Source organism: Mustela nigripes, chromosome 10, assembly GCF_022355385.1.
Source record: "Mustela nigripes isolate SB6536 chromosome 10, MUSNIG.SB6536, whole genome shotgun sequence".
NCBI lineage: Eukaryota > Metazoa > Chordata > Mammalia > Carnivora > Mustelidae > Mustela > Mustela nigripes.
The window spans coordinates 35,228,163-35,251,742 of NC_081566.1; the positions used below are offsets into that span (position 1 = coordinate 35,228,163).

At 36.5% G+C, this 23,580-nt stretch overlaps 1 protein-coding gene across 2 annotated transcripts in view; it reads left to right on the plus strand.

Annotated features, from left to right (window-relative positions):
- CFHR5 (complement factor H related 5) overlaps positions 1–19,013 on the plus strand; it is a 134,103-nt gene extending 115,090 nt beyond the window's left edge. For both annotated transcript variants that reach the window (XM_059413033.1, XM_059413032.1), the window contains exons 5-11: positions 1,440–1,616; positions 2,922–3,104; positions 3,561–3,740; positions 5,130–5,306; positions 13,321–13,503; positions 16,419–16,601; positions 17,843–19,013. In XM_059413033.1, coding sequence (XP_059269016.1) covers positions 1,440–1,616; positions 2,922–3,104; positions 3,561–3,740; positions 5,130–5,306; positions 13,321–13,503; positions 16,419–16,601; positions 17,843–18,039 — 1,280 coding nt within the window. In that variant the 3' untranslated portion in view covers positions 18,040–19,013. The remainder of the gene's footprint in view (positions 1–1,439; positions 1,617–2,921; positions 3,105–3,560; positions 3,741–5,129; positions 5,307–13,320; positions 13,504–16,418; positions 16,602–17,842) is intronic.
- The last annotated feature ends 4,567 nt before the right edge of the window (positions 19,014–23,580 follow it).

Genomic DNA, 23,580 nt, shown 5'->3' on the forward strand with positions numbered 1-23,580 from the left:
CATGGATTAGGATGTGGATATTTTGGGGAGGCCATTGTTCTATCTCTAATACCATGTAATAACCATACTTGAATAAATCAGTTGGAAAATCCTACATCAGCCAAGATTGATCCTTTTCTTTCTTTTTTTTTTTCAAGATCAATTATTTTTAAAAGAGCTTTTATTTTTTTTTTTTTTGCAGTTGGATTAGAAAGGGAATATAAATAACAAATAAAGAATTGTCATGCAAAATTACTGGAAAAAAATACAGAGATACAGGTGTGCAGCTCTTCCTAAAGCTGAGTGAGTCACATTTCAAGGGGATATGTAAAAACTGTTATTAAACTATTAAATTGTCAGTAACAATGCATAAAACTGGCTAGTTTAAATAATATTTCTGAGATTTAGTTAGAAATATTTCATCATATTTTAGTGATATATGCTTGGTTTATTCAGAGTATTTGTCTCGCATGTCATTTATATTTTCTTTTTTTATAATAGATTTTATTTATTTATTTGAGAGGGAGAGAATGAGCAGGGGGGAGGGGCAGAGAGAGAGAGGAAGAAGCAGACTTCTCACTGTGGAGGGGGGAGCCCAATGTGGGTTTCCATCCCAGGACCTGAGATCATGACCTGAACCGAAGGCAGATGCTTTATTTACTGAGCCACCAGGTGCCCCTGTCATTCATATTTTCACATGTGAATTTCAATATCAAATTTTATAAATGAACCACAAATAACAGATTAAATGAGAAAAATACACCTATATATTTATATAGGTATCCATTTTTACTTAAATCAGAAGGTATTCATACTGCATTGGTTTTTAGAAAAATATTAGAGATGAGGTTGGGTATAATGGAAAGATTTCGAACACCCAGAAGGCAGCTTGGCCACGTGTTTCTGAAAAAGTCCACATACTAAATACAGTTCCCCTAGTAAAATTAGGAATTATTTGCTTTTTAATGTTCCCTCCTACTTAAAATGTACTAGACATAATTCTTATTTGGACCATTTCAGTTACTCACTTTTTAAACATACCTATTATTTAATTAAATATGTTGCATTTTAATTGTTATTACTTGAAAAACTGATTTTCACATGATCTGTGAAAACTGTTCATATGCTGTTTTATGGACAAATAAAAGTTATTAAACTTATATGGTTAAATAAATAAATAAAATAATTTCCTTGATAAGTGATTGCTCGGGACTTATTTATTACAATACCGAGGAGATTGTCATACAAAATTTTACCTTTCTGTTCAACCCTAATTTCTCTAAAGGGGCTTACACTTATTTGTTGGGTGTACGTAATTAGAGGTTTTTTTTTTTTTTTTTTTTTTTTTAAGGTGAGATTATACATGCTCCTGTGTATGAAGCCCCCTGCTACTTAATAGCATATATTAAATTTAATATTACAATGATTATTTCAACATACTTATTTTTATTTCATTTTAGATATAGAATGCCTTCTTCCAGTTTTAAAACCAAATATAGATGTTTACCCAAAAAAAGCAATATACAATGCTGGAGATGTCTTGGAATTTTCCTGTGAAGGAGGACTTAGAAGAGTTGGACCAGATTCAATTCAATGCTATCACTTTGGATGGTCACCTAATTTTCCAACATGCAAAGGTCAACATTTATTTTAGAACTGATGAAACAACTTATATCAATTTATATTAATGTCTATATATTATTTTATTGGTCTTTATATATATAATCTGACAAACTGTAAAAACATGGTAATGATATTTTAACTGAGATGGAGAAGAGGTGCTGGGCCATCAATTAGTTATGTTTCCTTTAACAAGGGAGTAATTCTACCTCTGTTATGATATATGTAATGGAGTTTTACAGATAAAAATTTAGGTGCCAGAATGGGGAAGTGTTAGGAATTTTTCCCCAAACTCAATAAAAAAATTATGCTTTAAAAAATATTGCATGGGCTTTCTTATATTTTATTAAGTAATCAAGAAGTAATCAAATAAAAATATGAATTATTCAGTATAAACCAATGATTTGTTACTTGCTTCAGATGACCTTACTTTTAAAAAATATTTGATAAAATTATTTTATATATATGTATAGATATTAATTAATAAAACAATATGCAATAACATACTTTATATTTATTTATCTATATTTATATTATACCATATATTTGATAAGTACTTACTTCTATATGATATCCAGATTATCGAACTACTTTAAAATCCTTAGGGCACAATTAATATCCTGGTTATAATAACCTGTAAAATATTGGGGGTTGGGGCAATCAGTATATTTACATATAGAAAAAATATAGGATGGCATTAAAAATTATTGTTAATTTAAAGAAATACAATAAGGTGTTTCGTATATGCAGGTCAATACCCTATTTCTTAGATAGGTATTCTGAAAAATTTTTATGTCTATCATTTACTTTAAATTATTTTGGGGGCACCTGGGTGGCTCAGTTGGGGTAAGTGTCTGTCTTCCATTCAGGTCATGATCCCAGTGGGATCCAGCATAGTGTCAGGCTCCTCATTCAATGGCGTGTCTGTTTCTCCCTCTGCCCCTCCTCCTAATTGTGCCCCTCCTCATTTTGTGCACATGCTCTCTCTCTCAAATAAATAAGTAAAATCTTAAATAAATAAATAAATAACTTCACAAAAAAGGTAAGTAATTTGGGCAACATGTAACATTCATATATATCTAGGTGGTCAGTATATGTATCCATTTTTCTTTAATTTGTTCAGAATTGTTTATAATAAAAAGCCTACATTTGAGAAAAAAGAGTACTCAGGACACTATGCACACTGTAAAAAGAAAACCTGAAGAAAAAAAGGAACGTAGCATAAATGTAATTTAGTTCTAGGTCAACCAGAACAGTAATATTATATTTTGTCAGAGTCCTAAGATTCTTTAAGCATTACTTAAATAGTTTCTTTATGATAGGGCAAGTACAGTCATGCGGCCAACCTCCTCAGGTCCTGAATAGTAAAATAAAGGGGATAAGGAAAGCCGTATATGAACACGGCGAGACGGTGGAATATGAATGCCCTCCCTACTTTCTACTGACGGGGCCTGCGAAAATACAGTGCATCGATGGAGAATGGACTAATGTACCCACTTGCGTTGGTAAATAGATGCTAATATTTAAGCAGAATGGTTTAAACTTCGCACTTATATATAAATACGTACATAAAAAATATTTAAAATATTTTATTTATTTCTTTAATTTTATTTTTTCAGTTTTCCAAGATTCGTTGTTTATGCACCACACCCAGTGCTCCATGCAATACGTGCCCTCCTTAATACCCACCACCAGGCTCACCCAACCTGCCATCCCTCTCCCCTCCAAAACCCTCAGTTTGTTTCTCAGAGTCCACAGTCTCTCATGGTTTGTCTTCCCCTCCGATTTCCCCCAATTCATTTTCCTTTCCTTCTCCTGATGTCCTCCATGTTATTCCTTATGCTCCGCAAGTAAGTGAAACCATATGATAACTGACTCTCTCTGATTGACTTGTTTCACTCAGCATAACATGGATTTAAATATTTTTAAAAGTAAGCATATCTTTTATTACATTCTCTTAGGACAAGTTAAAGCATGTGGCCCTGTACCTCACCTTGAGAATGGCTATGCCCAGTTCTCTATTCTTCCCTTCCAACATGGTGTTTCTGTGGAGCTGAATTGCAGAGATACATATACAATGATTGGAAATAATGTAATTACCTGTATTGATGGAACGTGGACTGAACTTCCTACGTGTGTTGGTGAGAATACGTTTCCTACTTGTGTATTTGATTGTTTACAATTTTTAAAATCAATAGATATGTTTAGAACAGCACATGCCAATCCCATCATCTATTAAATATTTAGGATATAAGACCCTAAATTCTTCACCCCTAATTACTTAAGAAACTGAATTGTTAAAGATTTCCTTTGATCTCTGTACACTGTGCAAGACTGTAGAGATGCTAAGGTCTCTGTGAACCAAGAGAGTCTGGGACTTCTACTTCAGAGTAACAGTGGATGCTGTTCTCCTATGTGCTATGTCCAGCAATCCCAATATAGTCAAGTCTTTAATTTTAAGCTTTAACGACTAGCAGATTCTTTGCTGCTATTCTTCAAGACTCTAAAGTAGAAAATTCAAAACCACTCTTTTCCATCATATCTTAGATTTTTGGATTATCAGCTAGCTTCCCCACTCCTGGGGATGACAACTGTAGCTGTGGCAGATACCCGGTCACTGCCCACTCATGATGACCTGCAGGGAAGGAATATGTTGCATCCTCAAGAGCCTGGACTTAGTTATAAAAAGGTGTAAATTATATACGTTCGTGGCCAACAGCTTTTATATAAGGAGAACACAGATATCCAATCACTAGGATCACATAGTGTAAATTTATAAATAGGGATTATTGGAGAAAAACACATAAAGGGAGAGAGGTAGCAGAGCAGTCTATGTCTTGTTATCACATCCTTTGACACCCTCAGGAAAGGTTCCGCAATGATCTATATATGTATGGACAATTGGGAAGAATTATAACAATAAAATCTACTTAGACTAGCAAATGGCCCATTGCAAATTATTGTCTGACTGTTGTATCAGGGTGTTCTTCCTTTGAGCCTACTCTGACTTATTGAGTCAGAGTCTTAACTAAGCTTCTGAAATGTGGGAGTAATTGAACCTCAAGAGACGTCCAGATTTTCCTCTCTTAAGACTGTACTTCCCACAGACTTAGTCATGCATCACCTCTTTTTATTATTGAAATGCTTTGACAACATTTATTTAACATAATTTAGTGGAAAACAATCACATGTGTATGTCTCTTTGTGCCTTTCAAAATTAGGCTGAATGACGTTTCATAAGGACTTCCTCGAGTCAAGACCCTGGACCAGATTAACCCCTCTTGCTCTTCCATTTCCCAAAAGACTTCATCATGTTTTTCTGTCATTAAAAATGGAATACAGATTTTTGTTTCCTTTTCCCTTTTTCAGCATAGTCTGTGCAATGAAATTAAGACTAGCTTTGTGCGATATTGCTTGAAGTCATCCAACATAATTTAATTACGCCATTAATATGTCAGAAGTTTTATTGAAATAATTGCTAGTTTCTGCTCAATATTCTTATCATGTATGAATATTTTTCTTTTTTATAGAAACAGACCAACTTAAAGGATGTAGCAGACCAAAATTTCATCTAGGAATACGGATAAGACCAACTCTGAGTCAATATAATCATAGTACCAGATTATATTACAATTGTCTTCCGAGGTTCAAACGCATGCAATCAATCTGCATCAATGGGAAATGGTATCCTGAACCAAACTGCATAGGTAAGGTTTGTTTTAAAAACTCTGTAGATGGGGTACCTGGGTGGCTCCGTGGGTTGGGCCTCTGCCTTTGGCTTGGGTCATGGTCTCAGGGTCCTGGGATTGAGCCCCGCGTCGGGCTCTCTGCTCGGCGGGGAGCCTGCTTCCCCCTCTTTCTCTGCCAGCCTCTCTGCCTGCTTGTGCTCTCTCTCTCTGTCAAATAAATAAATAAATTCTTTAAAAAAAATTTTGTTGACCTCATTATATCTTTATCAGAAAATTTCTCTTGTGATTAGTATGTTTTTATTTTTTGTTTTTTTAAATTTTATTTATATATTAGAGAGAGAGAGAGAGAGAGACAGAGTGCGTGTGAACAAGAAAGCACAAGCAGGGGGAGCAGGAAAGGGGGAGGAAGAAGCAGACTTCCCACTGAGCAGGGAACCTGGTGTGGGGCTTGATCTCAGGACCCTGAGATCATGACCTGAGCAGAAGGCAGAGGCTTAACCCCCTGTGTCACCCAGGTGCCCCAATTAGTATGTTTTTAAATTATTTATTGTGATGTGTAACTTTTAAAAAAGATTTTATTTATTTATTTGAGAGAGAGAGCACAAGTAGGAAGGAGAGGCAGAGGGAGAAGGAGAAGCAGACTCCCTGCCGAGCAGGGAGATTGATGCGGGGCTCTCTCCCAGGACCCCGAGATCATGACCTGAACTGAAGGCAGACACTCAAACTAATGAGCTACCCATATGCCCCATTATGTAATTTTTAAGTTGATGGTGAAGTTTGACACTCAGAACACTATTTTCAGACAAATATTATCATTTAAAAACCCTGGCCTGATGGAGTAAGCCCATTTTAACTCTATTACAATTTCTAGAAATCATAAAAGAAAAAAGAGAACTGTAAAAACAGAACAAAAACTTAGTCTTCAGTGACATTAGGAAGAAACTAAAACCCAAATGACATCGTGAAGGATAACTAACAAATACTATAAATTCTGGACCAAAAGTAGAAAGTAGGGAAGAAAATTATCTGATTAAGAAATTATTGGGACACCAGGGTGGCTCAGTTGGTTAAGCCGCTGCCTTTGGCTCAGGTCATGATCCCAGTGCCCTGGGATTGAGTCCCACATCGGGCTCCTTGCTCCGCAGGGTGCCTGCTTCTCCCTCTGACTGCCTGCCACTCTGTCTGCCTGTGCTCACTCTCGCTCTCTCTCTCTGACAAATAAATAAATAAAATCTTAAAAAAAAAAAAAAAAGAAATTATTTTCCTGGGGCGCCTGGGTGGCTCAGTGGGTTAAAGCCTCTGCCTTCAGCTTAGGTCACGATCCCAGGACCCTGGGATCAATCCCCACATTGGGCTCTCTGCTCAGCAGGGAGCCTGCTTCCTCTCCTCTCTGACTGCCTCTCTGCCTACTTGTGATCTCTGTCTGTCAAATAAATGAAATCTTAAAAAAAAAAAAAAAGAAATTATTTTCCTAAGATTAAATCTCACATTCCTCAAAGGTTTATTTTCAAATTATTTGAGAAACAGGACTATAAATTAGAAACATTTATAAAATGGGCACCATTTTAAATTAAAATAAACCAGATATAGAACTTACAGAGAAATCAAAATAAAATAGAGAAAATAGAGTAGACTTCAGACTTCTCACCAACAATATAAGAAGTAAGAATAAACACAGTAATATCTCCAAAGGGCTTAAAGGAAATAATTGGCAACCAATTGTTCTCTATACCAAAATTCCTTATTATTACATATGATTATGATGATTACAAAATAAAGAAATTTTTAAACATAGAAAAGACCAAGAGAATTTACCACTCAAAATCATCCTTTGATAGGATGAAACAATCCCACCTTGTTTCATAAAATGAAACAAGGTGGGATTGGGAGGGAGACAAACCATAAGAGACTCTTAATCTCTCAGAACGAACTGAGGCTTGCAAGGGGGTGGGGTAGGGAGAGGGTGGTTGGGTTATGGACACTGGGGAAGGTATGTTCTATGGTGAGTGCTGTGAAGTGTAAACCTGGAGATTCACAGACTTGTATCCCTGGGTCTAATAATACATTATATGTTAATTAAAAAAAAAAAAGAGCGACCTTAAAAAAAAAATCATCCTTTGAAAGAAGTCATATAAAATATATACCAATCAGCAAGATGAAGTATTAATTCTTAATTAATAATTAATTAGAAATTGTGAGTAAAACATAGAAAATGTTAAATTTAAGTAAACAATAATTTCAAGAAGGTAAGGTAGCTAATTTTTAAAAAGTAAGTAAAATGTTTTTATTTTTATTAAATTTCTTTATTCAATATAATTTTATTCTTATATAAGGAAAAAATATTGTTCTGAGAATTTCAAGAATTATAAAGCCTGGGACGCCTGGGTGGCTCAGTTGGTTAAGCAGCTGCCTTCGGCTCAGGTCATGATCCCAGCATCCTGGGATCAAGTCCCACATCGGGCTCCTTGCTCGGCGGGGAGCCTGCTTCTCCCTCTGCCTCTGCCTGCCATTCTGTCTGCCTGTGCTCGCTCTCTACCCCCCCTCTGATAGATGAATAAAATCTTAAAAAAAAAAAAAAGAATTATAAAGCCTTTTCCATGCCCATGGAATGTTTACTTAAATTACTTACTGTGCATTAAATAATTCTTACAAGTTTCAAATACTAATACCTATTGATCACTTTCTATAACCACAGAGAAATAATATTTAAAATAATAACATTTATCTACTCCCCTACCCTTCATTTTGTGAAATAGTTCTCTTCCAAATGACTTGATAAATAGTAAAAACTACATAATAATTGTAAGAACATGTGGTAAAACCTATGAAATGCAACCTAAAATTTGGAGTGACATTCATAGTCTTAAAAAAATAAGCTTGGAGATATCTATCTATCTATCTCCCCAAAAGCTAAGAAAAGTAAACTCCAAATAGTAGGAGGTAAATAATAAAAGTCAAAGCAGTGTGAATGAAATAGAATATTTTACTTATGGCTGATCCATGAAATAATACTAATTTTGGAAAAGATTAATAAGCAGACCTTCTAATCAATTCTTCTCTAGTCAAGAAGAATAGTGGGCCGGTCCAAATAGACATTTCTATAACCAAAAAGCAGACAAAAATACAAATATAGGAAAAATTATATAAGAATACAATTTTGAAAATAAAGAAATTAAAAACATAATTGAAAAGGAAAACACTATGAAAAGGGCATTTACAGATCTTGGGAGAATGCTGTTTCTGGAGATTACCCTTATCCAGGGATTGGCCTTGACAAAGGATGTTGCCTTGACAAAACTCTACCAGCCCTCAATTTGGAGTCCATTTCTCCATTAGAGTTATTTCACTCCCCACAGTTGACTTTTCTGGGAGAGCCCTTTTAAGGCAACCCACAGCTAGCTTTTTCCCATGGGTTCAATTCTAGCCACTAAGATTTGGAAATGGAGAGAATCACCAGTGCAGCTATGTCTTTTAGGCGTTTTATCAGACAGACCACTTCAGTTAATCTTAAATTTTACCTGGGTCAGAGACTATTCCCTGGACCATTAATTCCATGGAAAAAACAGATGTTTAGAAGCTTCCTGTTTTTACTTGGCTTAAGTTGAATGGGAGTTCCCCCTTCTCTCTCCTGTGATGTAACATGCAGACAGCACTTTTTAAAGAAACCTTCACTACTGGCTCCTTAAAACTCATTTCTTTTGCATCTCAAGAATATCTGTAATACTATTTTAAAGATGACAGAGTATATTTTATAATCTCTTGGCATGTGTTATAAAAGTTTCTATCATCTCACTTTTTTATTTTATATTTTATTTTATCTTGTTTTATTTTTTGGTGGGGGGGAGAGCACAGCTGGCATAGAGTAGGGGGAGGGGCAGAGGGAGAGAGAGAATCCCATGCAGACTCCGTGCTGAGCACGGAGCCTGACCTGGGGCTCCATTTCAGGATGCTGATCAGGATAACGACCTGAGCTGTAATCAAGAGTCAGCCACCCAACTGACCGAGCTGCCTGGGTGCCTCTATTATCTTACTTTACATCTTGGTATAATTGAATTTGGAAGACCAGGCAAAGGAAATAAGAGTATTCTTTTAATGCTCTGTGTTGTATATGCAAACATATATGGTCTCAAAACATCATAGTCCATGAAAAAAGCAAGTTGCCTTACAATATGCTATAGCATAGCCCTTATAAATGCTAAAAAAATAAATTCACAGACACTAATAATATATTAAATATAGATTCATATGTATGTGTTGAGAGTAGAAAATAAAAACTGGAAATTAAACACATTTGGTAGGGTAGAAGGAAAAATGATGAAATAAGCAGGGTTATAAAAGTAACTTTACTACATCTGTAGAATTTAGTTTCTTTTATTAAGAAAAGGAAGAAGATAACGTTACTTATACTCTGAAAATGAGAAAAAATCAAGATAAACTATAAAATTATAGTTTAAACAAAAAGTCTATCAGAGAGCTAAGAAAAAAATTAGTGAAATTCCAGAAATTTCTCTCCAAGGAAAAAAGAAAGTCACGTTGCTGCTTTCATCCTTCCTGGAATGGTGAGAGGGTGAGAAACCTACCAGAAAAATAAACATAAATAAAATAGTAGAGTTTTTAAAGAATATTATAAGTGGAATGAAGGCTAGCATGACTTAAAATTTCTAAGAGATCAGAAACAAACAAACAAACAAACAAACAAACATGTGTCAGTCTTTTCCAAGTATCCTGATAACATCTGATGTTAAGGCAAGAAAATCGAAATAAAGCATCCAGAAAGTCTGTCTCTCCCCAGTCTTAATGCTGAGATAACTTCAGATTGCTCACCTGTCTTCCCCTTGAGTTCTCTTTGGAGTCCCGAGTTCCCTTTCCAAACCATATTTCTTGATCAGTTTTTCATCTTGGCAAAATCTACACAAAAAAGTCTTGGGAGAAAGAGAATGTGATTATTGTTTTATTGCTACTTAAAAATCCCAGAATTTTTTGTGTAATTTTTTTTTCACTTCCTGACAGGTCCTTTCTCCTTTTGAGTCTACTCATACCTTTATCTCCATTTGGGGAGAAAAGGTATTTTCTGCCAAATGACAAAAAAATATGCTGCCACTCTCATTCCCTATGATGCTTTATGTTTGTCTGAGAGAGCTACTCAAGTGACTTTGGGAAAAACATACTTGCCTATGTGGAGAAGCAGCAGCTTTTAAAATTATACCTCAGTGGCCTTTCATTCATTAGCCTTATTATCATATCTTTTACATTAATAAATATTCTTCATGGTTGATTTAACATTAGAGCCTAAATATGTTTTTATATTAGATAAGGCAGTATGTAATGTTCCATTATGTACTGTACATAATGTTCCATTGCCTGTTGCCAGATTACTGATAGTTTTTAATACTAAAAACACTATATAAAATTTATAGAACACATTAGCAGTGGTATTTAGAATCCCCCAATTACACAATATGAGTTAGATAAAAATAATAAAAAATTTGATTTATTGTATCAACTTGATTTTCTTTTTTTTAAATTTATTTTTTATTTAATTTCGACATGACAGTATTCATTATTTTTTCACCACACCCAGTGCTCCATGCAATCCGTGCCCTCTATAATACCCACCACCTGGTACCCCGACCTCCCCCCTCCCCCGCCAATTCAAACCCCTCAGATTGTTTTTTAGAGTCCATAGTCTACATAGTAAAGCCCCATCCATCTGCTGAATGTGCCTGGTCTTCTTTTCATGTGCTTCCCATAGCTTGTCCTCTAGCCTGTGAATCAGACTTTATTAACTGAAAATTTACAATAACAGTAATACCAGGCTAATCTTTTTAAAAAAAAATTACACATTTATTTTAGAGAGAGAGCACAAGTGGGAGGGGCAGAGGGAAATGGAGAGAAGATCCCAGGCCAACTCTGTGTTGAGTTTGGAGCCTGATGTGGGGCTTGATCTCAGGACCCTGAGATCATGACCTAAATCAAAATCGAAGTGCCTTCACTCACCCTGTAAGGGCCTATTCAGCCAGAGCAGCCTCACCCCAGTTGAACTGCCATTTTGTTGTAAAACTTAAATTGACCTTGCCCTCCCCTCCCCCAGGGGAACTTATTTAAAAGCAAGTCTGGGAAACCAGTCCCACCTAACAAAGTCCAAATACAAGGGTGGATCAGGCCAGGTGGAGGTATTCAATCAGTGGGGCGCATACTCTCTCCTACCAAGGAGTATGGGCCCCAGCCTTTGGGCACCTCTTGGGCACCAATTCTTAACTAGGTGATAGGCTGATTCAAATGTCTACTAGGGTAAATTGTAATTCAATTGGTCACCTAGCAGCACTGTGGAGTTTCCTGTGTGTGTTACAATCTCATCGGCCACCTGTGTGTGGCCAGGCCCAACCACATGGCCTTTGCTCTATAAAAGTTAGTTTGGAAAGCAGGGAAGGGTCATCCTCTCTATAAGGGGTGGCCCCGACCGGTCTCTTTGATGGTCGGTCTGATTCCTGATGCTTGGTATGAAATAAAGCTTTGCTTGACCTTCGCTTTGTATCAGTCTCGCTCCTTTAATCAGGGACCCATTATTGGGGTACCCAATTTTGGGGGGACCCAACAACCCCAAGGTCAGGCTAAAATGTCAGGCTAATCTTCATTTTCTTTTGAAGGGTGAGTTATTAAGCCAAAACAGTTCATGAAAGACCAGCCTTATTAAAGGTTGACTGGAATAATGATGCCACTGGAATTAAATTCTTTTATGTCACATATTTCTCAAACCAACAAATAAATAGGGCAAGTCATATAGAACATAGGCATGAGTTGTCCCACCTCCCAGACACCCCTCTAGTTTTTCACAGAAATAATTTTTGCTTAGAGGATTTGCAGCATATAATTCTAGTGTGTACATCTTCCCTTGAAAAAAATAAACAACAACTAATGAAAATTCAGGTTTCAGAGACTATGTGTGTATTTTGGCTGAATTTAGATCTTAGATTCTATTTTAAGATAATTTTTGAAATTTTTACTCTATTGTCATATTTTTAAATGTAATTAAACAAAAGATACTAGCTCATTCTTCTATCTTGGTTTTAAAAGAAAACAGTATAGTGGGAATTTAAAACTATCTAACAACTTATTTTTAATTATTTTGAAGGGAATTGCCACTAGACAGCAACACCTATTCTGGAAAAAAAAAACGAGCTGAAGGAGAACACTTTATCAGCCTAGGTCAGGAGGTGGGATGTGGCTCAGATAATGAAATTTTAGCGCCAAATTGACCATTTAAAAATTTTTCCCTTAGAATAAACTAAACCATCAAAATGAAGTTCATTCCTACTCAAACAGAGGTGTTCTAATTACATCAATTGCCAGTCATTGTCATGTTTAGAACAAAAGGCAAATCATGAAAATCTTTCATTGAGGTCAAGGGTTAGGTTATTAGGGGAAGTCTTCATTGGTTTTATCATTACTATTACCATTTTAATTTTTTGGTTTTAACTTGTTTGAATCACACATACATAACTTTTAAATCATATGAGTTAGCTAGAAAAAATGTAAAAAGGTTAATTTGAAAATTATATAAGAGTACTGATGGAATAATGAATAGGAAATAGAAGGGAATACCAGAGAAATTTTAATCCAGTGGTTATAGCACAAAAGTGCTTTACAAACCATAAACTATGTTAAGATAAAGTATATTTGGGGCACCTGGGTGGCTCAGTGGGTTAAGCCTTTGCCTTCAGATTAGGTCATGATCTCAAGGTCCTGGGATGGAGCCCCACATCCGGCTCTCTGCTCAGTGGGGAGCCAGCTTCCCCTCTCTCTACTTTTCTGCCTACTTGTGATCTCTGTCTGTCAAATAAATAAATAAATCTTTTAAAAAAGATAAAGTATATTCGTTACTAAAGCATCATATGTATACACACACACACACACACACACATCCCGAGGGAGTTACTAGTTATTGGATGTTCCACTATACTGAAATATTATCTTGTTGAGATGTTTTCCTTAGCTTTTGTTAGTGAAATAATTAAATTCCAAACTTTTTTAGGAAAATGGAGAGAATTGTGCCCACCTCCACCTCAGATACCTAATGCTCAGAAAATGCTAACCACAGTGAATTATCGGAATAAAGCAAAAGTAGCCATTCTCTGCAAAGAAAATTATCTACTTCATGGACCAAGAGAAATTGTGTGTATAGATGGACAATGGCAGTCCTTACCACAATGTATTGGTTAGTAGTTCATTTCTAATGCTACTTAAAAAGTGTTTTCTAATCTCCTTTGTTTTATCTAAAGAACAGGAAAAAGAACTTGTGATTTATTTATTGCACTTATTATTCTAAAGCATTAAATTGTCATCTAGTTATCCAGTTCTGTGACTTTCAAAAACTGTTCCTCTATGAAGTACTTGCAACAGTGGCCACAGAAGAAACAAGTTTGAGATCTCTACTGGATACCCACTTCTATTAAGTACATTTACTTGACAGGTGTATAATGGACAATACAGAAATGGTCAGGGCTAAGATGTAAATTTGGCAACCGTAAGTATATAGAATATCTAAAGCTATAGGACTGGATGGGACCACATAGAGAATTCAAATGACTAAATAAGAGAGACGGTCAAAGTGACAGCCTTGGCGACTCTCCATTATTAGGGATCTGGGAAATGAGAAGCAGCCAGATAGAGTTGTGGAAGAGAAACAAGGGAAGGCTGATAAAATGATTCTAGGACACAATTACATTGTGTGTGTGTGTGTGTGTGTGTGTGTGTGTGTGTGTGTAGGGGATTCCCCCACATCCAACAAGCAAGTCTTGGACACCTGTTGGGTGTCCTTACAATTTACCTAAGTTCTGACACTGTCTTATCCACCCAGAGACAGCTTCAGATATGACAGGTTAAAAAATGCCCTCTTAGAAGACTACTTCTTATACCCCCACTTCAGAGGCCAGTTCCATGTCTAGGCTGCCATCTGTGTCTTTGACTGACTGGCTATATACATCAGAGGTTCCCACAACCCCTCTCCGCGAGTTTGATTAATTTGCTAAAGTGACTCACAGAACTCAGAGAAATGTTTTACTTACTAGATTATGGGTTTATTATAAAAAGACGTAACTCAGGAATAGCCAGATGGAAGAGATGTATAAGGCAAGGTATGGGGAAAAAGCAAGAACTTCCATGCTCTCTCCAGCCCACACTTTCCCCCCACATTTCCACAAGATCACCACCCCAGAAACATCAGAACCACGTCCTTTTGGAGTTTTATGGAGGTTTCATTACATAGGCAGATTGATTAAAACTTTAGCCATTGGTGATTGATTCAAACCTCCAGTCCCTCCAGAAAGTTCCACCTTCTAATCACATGGTTAGTTCTCCTCACAACCACCCTATCCTCGGGTTACCTTTGAGTTTTCCAAAATTCATCTCATTGACATAACAAAAGACACATGTACTGCTCTCATCACTTGGGCAATCCCGAGGGCTTTAGGACCTCTGGGCCAGCAATGGGGAGAAAAACCAAATATTTATCATAAATTACATTACCAGAGCTGGTGTCCTAGAAGCAATGCCAAGGAATATCATTCAACAGGACAGTGAACATGTCAGAGACTACCTAGAATGAGACAAATTGACTGATGGCTGAACAATGAATTTAGCTACCTAAAGTAATTGGTAACTTTGCTTAGTTACTTCAGTAGGGGGGAATACTTATTTGCAGTGTGTTCAGGAGAGGATGTGAGGTGATTAAGTCAGACCAGGGAGGCTAGGAAACAAGTAGTTTTGCTCTCATAGGCATAGGGAAATGAGGCAGTAACTAGATGGGGTTGGGGGGGTAGGTATGGATAAAAGGAAATTTTACCTTACTCAGTGTGACATTTTCAGCATGTTTGTATATTGGTGAATGATTTGACAGGTAAGGAGAAATTGATAATACAGACAAAAGGGGACAATTCATGGAGTAGGGTCTTTGCTGAATTTAAAGGGGAAGGAATCTAATGCTCACATGAAAGAGTTACTCTAAGAAAAATGCAGAACTAGTAACTCAGTGAAACAAGAGGTAGAAGAAATTTGGGATAAGAGTATTTATTTGGCCATTTTTTATCTATATCTTTGGTGATGTATGGGAAGAGAAATCAGTACAATGGAATGTATCCCCGCCATTCCTTTTTTTCTTTTTTTTTTTTTTAAGATTTATTTATTTATTTGAGAGAGAGAGAGAGTGAGCAGAGGAAGGTGCAGAGGGAGAGGGAGAGAGAATCTTCAGCAGACTCCTCACAGAGCGTGGGGCCCAGTGTGGGGCTCAATCTCACAACCCTGAAATCATGACCTAAGCAGAAATCAAGAGTCAGGTTAACCAATTGAACCACCCAATTGCTCCTGTTCCCCAGCCATTCTTTTTAAAAAAGATTTTATTTATTTACTTGAAAGAGAGAGAAATGAGAGAGAGCACGAGAGTGGGGTGAGGGGCAGAAGGAGAAGCAGACACCCCGCTGAGCAGGGAGCCTGATGTGGGACTCGATCCCTGGACTCTGGCATCATGACCTGGGCTGAAGGCAGACACCTGACTGACTCAGCCACACAGGTGCCCCATCCCAGCTACTCTTAAAATGAAATTCAAACATTTATTGACAGAGAAAGATGCTGTGTTATTATTTGGAATCAGAAAACAAATGGAAAATAGTATGTCAATAATTTATTTCAGTAGAACTATGAGTTTATGATTATGTACTGATCATAAAATATTTGCATAAAATAACAGTAGTCCCAGAGAATAGAAGTGGAAAGGGAGTTTTTTATTTTTACCTTTCTTGTTTAAATAAATTTTTTATGAAGATGATGGACAGTAGACCAGATAAGATTTACTTATCTGTTCCTTTTGCTTTAAATAAAAACTATTTTTAATACTTATACTTGCATGTCCTTATAATACATATATATTTAATACTTCAGTATATTTTACTTTAGGGTAAAAAGAACCACTATAATAGTTTTGGCTATCAGGTTGTATTATCAAAATTATATAATCAGATACTTGAGCTCTCAGACATCATATAAGACATGGAAGATAGAATATAAGGAGATTTATTTGTACTATTTTAAACTACATGTTGGTTTTCTCTCAACCCATAAATGTTGTTTACTTTCCAGAGGCCACACTATATTGCGGTCCCCCTCCACTTGTTAGCAATGGAGACATCACCTCATTCCCATTATCAGTATATCCTCCAGGATCAACAGTCCAGTACCGTTGTCAGTCTTTCTATGAGCTTCAGGGCTCCATAGAGGTAGCATGCAGAAATGGACAGTGGTCAGAACCACCAAGATGCCTAGGTGAGTTCTTCATGTTCTCCTGGAATCTGATATTTGTTATTCATAGTAAACTTTTCATGGACTAATTTCATAGGATGACTTCTACTTCAATTGAATTGAGCTGAAAACCTGCCTGACATTGATCAAGCCATTTGGCAAGTATTTGGAGGAGTTAGGACCAGCATCCTGGTCCCAAATTTCATGTATTCAAGCCTGATGCTTTGGTGGCTTCTCATTTCATGTCTACAGAAAAGTAAGGGAGGAAAAAAAGTCAGCCTCTCCTTAACAGTACAAGGACTGGTCTGTCACATGTCATCAACAAAATACTTGGTAATGTATCTTACAATCTCCTGGGCTTTGGCAAATCTAGGGAAGTTCCTTATGGTTGCCACTGCCTCGGATGGCTCCTCCCATTTGACCTTGGACTTACTTCACCAACTCTGAACAAGTCCCATATCAGAGATGATGGGCTATGGAGAACACGCTGCTAGTAGGGACAGGGTGTACTATTTACTCAGGGGGATGCTACCTCCAAGAACGCTGAATTTAAAAAAGTAGTGGACTCTGATCATGGGGGAAAGTAACACTTCTCTTTTACAGAAATCAAGGTTTCATAAAAGTCACGAACCATCAATAATTAGTTTGTGGAGAAAGAATGCTAAATAAATAATACAATAGCTCATTGATAGTTACCTTCAAGAATATACTAAGTGAATACTTAAAGAGATGACTGGTTTTTATATATATTGTTGCTTTCTTCAGCCAACTTTCTGTACTGTAGATGGAAATAAACTTATTTTTACTAATAAGATGTTAATATATTCATGTGCTCACACTGTGCACATTTTGGAAACAATGTAAAAGAGAATCCTGAGTTGGGAAAGGAGGGTGAATGAATAACATTGACCCTAATAGAACATTTTAATTTAATCCTATTGGTATGTGGCATTTAGGTATATAATGCATAAGAATTAAGAGCACAAGGTCTGAAGTCAAACTGCCAGTTTCCATATTCTGACTCAAAACACTCACTCAGTTGCATGACCTTGGAAAACTTATTCAACCTTTGTGAGCCCCTTTCCCTCTTATGTAGCCCAGGGGAAGGATATGTAGTATTTAGAGAAAATGCATACAAAATACTGAGAACAGTATCTGGCAAACTCAATAAACAGTCGTTTTAATATTCATTCATAATTTTATTTAATTCTTGGAAAGGAAAATTTATATTATTAAGAATTTATTTTTATTATTTCTTCTTTCAGATGCCTGTATAATTTCTGAAGTTAACATGAACAAAAATAATATACAGTTAAGATGGAAAGACATCAGAAAACTTTATGTGAAAACAGGTGATTTTGTTGAATTTGACTGTAAATGGCCGTTTAAAGCAAAGACATCAAAGGAATCTTTTCGGATTGTCTGTCAGGAAGGGAAATTTGAATACCCCATGTGTGAATGAACCCAGCGTAGTTCCGTTGAATATAATTTTAAAAGGTAGTTGTACATGGGGCGCTTGGGCGACTCAGTGGGTTAAACGTCTGCTTTCCGCTCAGGTCATGATCTCAGTGTCCTGGGATCGAGTCCCGCATCAGGCTCTCTGCTCAGCGGGGAGTCTGCTTCTCCCTCTGCCCTTCATCCTGCTTGTGCTCCTTCTCTCTCTCTCTCAAATAAACAAATAAAATCTTAAAAAAAGGTAATCCTACATGTATACGTATGCATTCTTTTCTATACTTTATTCTTTCAAGTGTTGTTTATCTCCGTCTTACTTTGAACTTGGATTTTCAGAGGTTCATAAGTTTAGAAGCTGAGAGCAGTGCTTCGGGTATTAGGAGGACTACATTATACCTGGGTAAATCTTAGCACTGGGTCCCCTGTTTGTGCAGTACCCACAAAAAGTGAGCATGGGCCTCAATTCAGTTAATTCCCTCTAACCTCTTCCAACTGTCTAAAATTTATAAGATAACTTCAATGCTTTCTGAGCCTACTTCTTCTGAAATAAAGTTGTTAATGTACTATCTATCTTCCTAACATCATAAAAATACAAAAACTATCACCGCTTATGCTTGTAGCAAGCATTAGCAAATATTAATAAGTCCTCTAATGGGAGACTAATTATTCATCAAGTACTAAATAATCCCTAAAGGCACAAATACATAATCTTCCACAAGTGAGTACAAGACTGAAATATTTACAAATCCTAGTACAGCACTTCCAGTATAGTCAAGAGGTGATAAAACATACACAAAGGTAACCCTAGTTATAAGCAAAAATTATGATGTTACAATACTACACTTCTAAGATTACCTAGACATATTTAAATACTTAGAGATAATAAGGAAGAAATACAAAGTATGGCTGTAACAATTCAATGTAGTTTGAGGTTATTAGGTTAAGAAATTAAATACTTGCAAATTTTTATATTTCCTATATTTTATAATTTTTCATTTTGAATTATATTACTATTACAATTAGATGAAAGTTATCAAGAACTGTGATTAGAGACCAAGAAAGTAGATGAGAGTGTAAAGACCCTGTAGGTCATGAAGCTGATCTCAGGAAAAAAACTCCATTATTTTTTGATGTACTATAGTTCAGGGAAATACTGAACAGGAACTTTTATTTTATTTTTTTTTTTTAAAGATTTTATTTATTTATTCGACAGAGAGAGATCACAAGTAGGCAGAGAGGCAGGCAGAGAGAGAGAGAGAGGAGGAAGCAGGCTCCCTGCTGAGCAGAGAGCCCGATGCGGGACTCGATCCCAGGACCTTGGGATCATGACCTGAGCCGAAGGCAGCGGCTTAACCCACTGAGCCACCCAGGCGCCCCTGAACAGGAACTTTTAAAAATATACTTTGCATGTTCCTGTATTTTAGGTAGCATTTCATAGTTAAAATATTTTTTGGTCATCAGATTTCTTTTTTTTTTCTTAAGTATCTATGAATATGCTGACAATAAATACAGGTAAAAATTAAGGCTTAAAATCTTCACGACTATGGATATAGCAATAGATTCTTCAATATGACATCAAAACATAAGCAAGCAAGAAAAAATAGACAAATTGAACTTCATCAAGATTACAAACCTTTATGCTTTAGACAATACTGATAAGAAAATGAAAGCACAATAGATATAATAAAAGAGTTGCAAATTATATATCTGATAAGGGACTCATATCTAGAATTAAAGAACTCACCACTCAAAATAGAATGACAATCCAATTTTAAAATGAGCAAAAGATCTAAATAGACATATCTCCAAAAAATATGTATGAATGGCCAGTAAGCACATGATAAGATACTTACCTTTATGAATCATGAAGCAAATGCAAATAAAAATCACCATGAGATACTACTTTCCACCCACTAGAATGGCTATAATCAGTCAGATAGTAACAAGTGTTGTTAAGAATATGGACAAATTGGAACCCATATACACTGCTGATGAGAATGTAAAGAGGTACACTCAATTTGGAAAACAATCTGGAAGTTGTTTGAAAGGCTAAACATAGAGTTATCATAGAATCAGTAATCTAATTCTAGATATATACCAAAAGAAATAAAAACATGTTCACAGAAGCATTGGACATGAGTGTTCATACCAGAATTATTCATAATAATCAAAAGTAGAAACAACCAAGATACTTAGCAAAATACACAAACATATATCTTATGTAATATTTAGTTATTATTAACATTATTTAGTTATTTGTGTTTAGTTATTAATATTATTTAGGTATTATTTACAAACACATATCTTATATAATATCATTTAGTTATTATTAATATTGTTTAGTTATTATTTATGTAATATTATTTAGTTATAACAAAGGATAAAATACTATTACGTGCCACAACAGGGATGAACCTCAGAAACTTTAGGTTTAGTGAGAAAAGCTAGTCAAAAACGACTACATATTATGTGATTCCATTTACAGGATATGTCCAGAATAGACAAATATAGAGGGACAGAAAGTAAATCTGTGTTTGCTTAGTGTTGGAGTGGGGAAGCAGGGGCTGATAGCTAACAGCAGTAAATGTTCTAAAATTAATTGTGGTGGTGATTATACAACTTTGTGATTATACCAAAAAACATTGAACACACAATCCATTTTAAATGAGTGAATTGTAGGATATGTGAATTATAGCTCAATAAAGTAATTCAAGAAAATAGTGGCCAACTTTTTAAAATCATGACAAATACTGGAAATTAAAAAATAAAATGAAAAAATTAAGACGTATTAGAATTTATAATGAATTTATACCAACTCAAAGATTGATGGCGTTGAATAAAAAAGCAAAAACTTGTAACTCACACTGGCTATCTCTTAAAGCAGCTAATAGGAGGAAGGCAGGTAGAAGTTTCATTTCTCCTCCTCAATTCTGAGGGGGAAATCTTGAAAGGAAACTGTTTTCTTTCATTCTCAAACTATTTGTGGCACACATTTCTAAACAAGTTGCTTGAGCAGCAGTGTCGTATTTGAGTAGTTTTGCTGTCCTTAGCTTTCTACTCTCCTCCAAGATGTAACGAAAAAAAAAAAAGGAGGCGTAGGATTGGAATGGAAATTGCAGAAAGCATTTCTTATAGGTAGTTGTCAGGTGAGCAAATGACGTGATATACAAATAACTAGAAGAACATGATCCAGACCCATTCTCAAGAGAAAGATACTCAAGAGGTGCCTGGGTGACTCTGTTGTTAAGTGTCTGACTTCGGCTCAGGTCATGATCCCAGGGTCCTGGAATGGAGATCCACATTGGGCTTGTAGGAAACCTGCTTCTCCCTCTCCCACTCCCCCTGCTTGTGTTTCCTCTCTAGCTCTTTCTCTCTCTGCCAAATAAATAAAGTCTTGGAAAAAAAAAAAGAGAGAGAAAGACAATCAACATACTGAGTGCGAGATGATCCAGATATTGGAATGGACAAGTATTTTATACAAGATTTATAGTTATTCTAAAGAACATTATAAAAAAAATGCTCTCAATGAATAAAAATATAAGACATTAATAGAAAAAGAGAAACCATAAAAGAGAAAGAAATTCTAGAACTTATAGTTCAATATCTGAAAAAAAAATCTTCACTGGGGAGACTTACGACAGATGGAATTGACAAAAGACCATGAGCCTAAAAATAAATGGAAATAATGGAAATAAACAATAGAAATAATCCAATTTAAATTAAAAAAAGAAAAATAATTATAAAATGAGTTTGTGGGAATGGCTGCACAATAGAAAAAGGAAATGTGTACATGGAGTCTGAGAATGAAAAGAGAAAGAATATGGAAGAAAAATTACTTGAAGAAACAAGACCATCAACTCCTCAAATTTGATGACTGAGATAACTATATAGGATCTAGAAAATTAATAAAGTCCATGTCCGATAAATACGAAGAAAATATAATATATACAAACTACCAATAGCGAAAGATAATGAGATTCTTGAAAACAGCCATTTAAAAAAAGATGCATTTCATACAATGGAATTGTATTGTCTTATTGGCAGATATGGAAGCTGGAAGAGAATGAAAAACAGTTTTTAGGGGCGCCTGGGTGGCTCAGTGGGTTAAAGCCTCTGCCTTCAGCTCAGGTCATGATCCCAGGGTCCTGGGATCAAGCCCCGCATCGGGCTCTCTGCTTGCTGAGGAGACTGCTTCCTCCTCTCTCTCTCTCTCTGCCTGCCTCTCTGCCTACTTGTGATCTCTGTCTGTCAAATAAATAAATAAAACCTTTAAAAAAAAAAAAAAAGAAAAACAGTTTTTAAGTAGGAAAATAAAACATTTTGAACCCAAAATAATGTCTAGTGAAAAAAAAAATCCAAGAAAAACAAAGCAAAATAAGCACATTTTCAGAAATAAGACAAGTAAAATAATTAACTAGGGCAAGTCCTTGCCAGGAGACCTGCACTATCAGGAAAAAACAAACAAACAAACACACGCATGGGGAGTTAGGAAGGCAGAGAAAGAAGTTAGGGAACCCTAAGATTTTCTCGTTCCTCGAATGCAACTGGATAGTTACCAAATCATTCTGAACCCCCGAGGAAGCAATCAAATATCTGAGAAAACAAATACTGCAATTCTACAAGTGGAAAATGACCACTGTCTGGTGCAGAGACTAGAAGCTAGGTAGAGCCCAGGGTAGGCGAGGGGAGGGAGCCTGCTTGCCGGGGGGTGGGGGGCACCCTTGGGGGGAGCACCCTAAGGTAGTATAAGCAGCGGAGTGCAAAATCATAACTTTTAGAAATCTGCTACAGTGGGGGACGTGCCTGGCTTAAATGTGCTCAGAAGCGGGGTGGAATGCCAGGTGTGACAGTGTGGTCTGAGGATCCCTGGGGTCACCAGAAGATCAGGTGCTGCCCGAGCGCGAAGGAGTTCCCAGGCCTCAAGAGCCCGGAAACTGGCTGAGAACAGTGAACTGTAGGCGCCGGCTTTCTGCTCTGTGCTGCCATGAAACTTTGAACCATTGCCTGCTCCTGAGACCGCTTTCCTGGAAGGGGCCCAGCAAAATGCAGAAAGGGGGGCAAGACCCTCCCCGAGAGGAACAGCAGGAGTCCTTAAAATTTGAAAATTTGAAACTCAGTTGCATGCCTGAGATAAAAATGCTCGGCCAAATTCTGGGTGAACACCGAGTTCTTACGGAAACTGGGGAGACAGATTCATTGCTCTTCTGTGAAAGCTCAGTGAAGAGTGGAGGGTGCCTATTTTCAGCTTCCGAACTAGGGCACTGCCGTATTCATACCCATCGGCGCTGAAAGCCTTCAGGGAGCAAAACAGCACCACCTAGTGGAGCCCAGCGGCGCTTACACTGAGCCCTGCCTCCCTGCGCCCTCCTGTCCACTAGGGCAAGTCCACCTGAGAATGGCCGCAACAGACCCTTCCCTCAGAAGACAAGATCAAAGAAATCCTTCACACTAAGTTTACTGATCGTGAAGGGCTCCAGAGCTTAAGCTCTTGGGGGAAACAGTATATAGCATTCTTTGTATTTTTATTTAGTCTTTTAGTGTTATTTTTTCA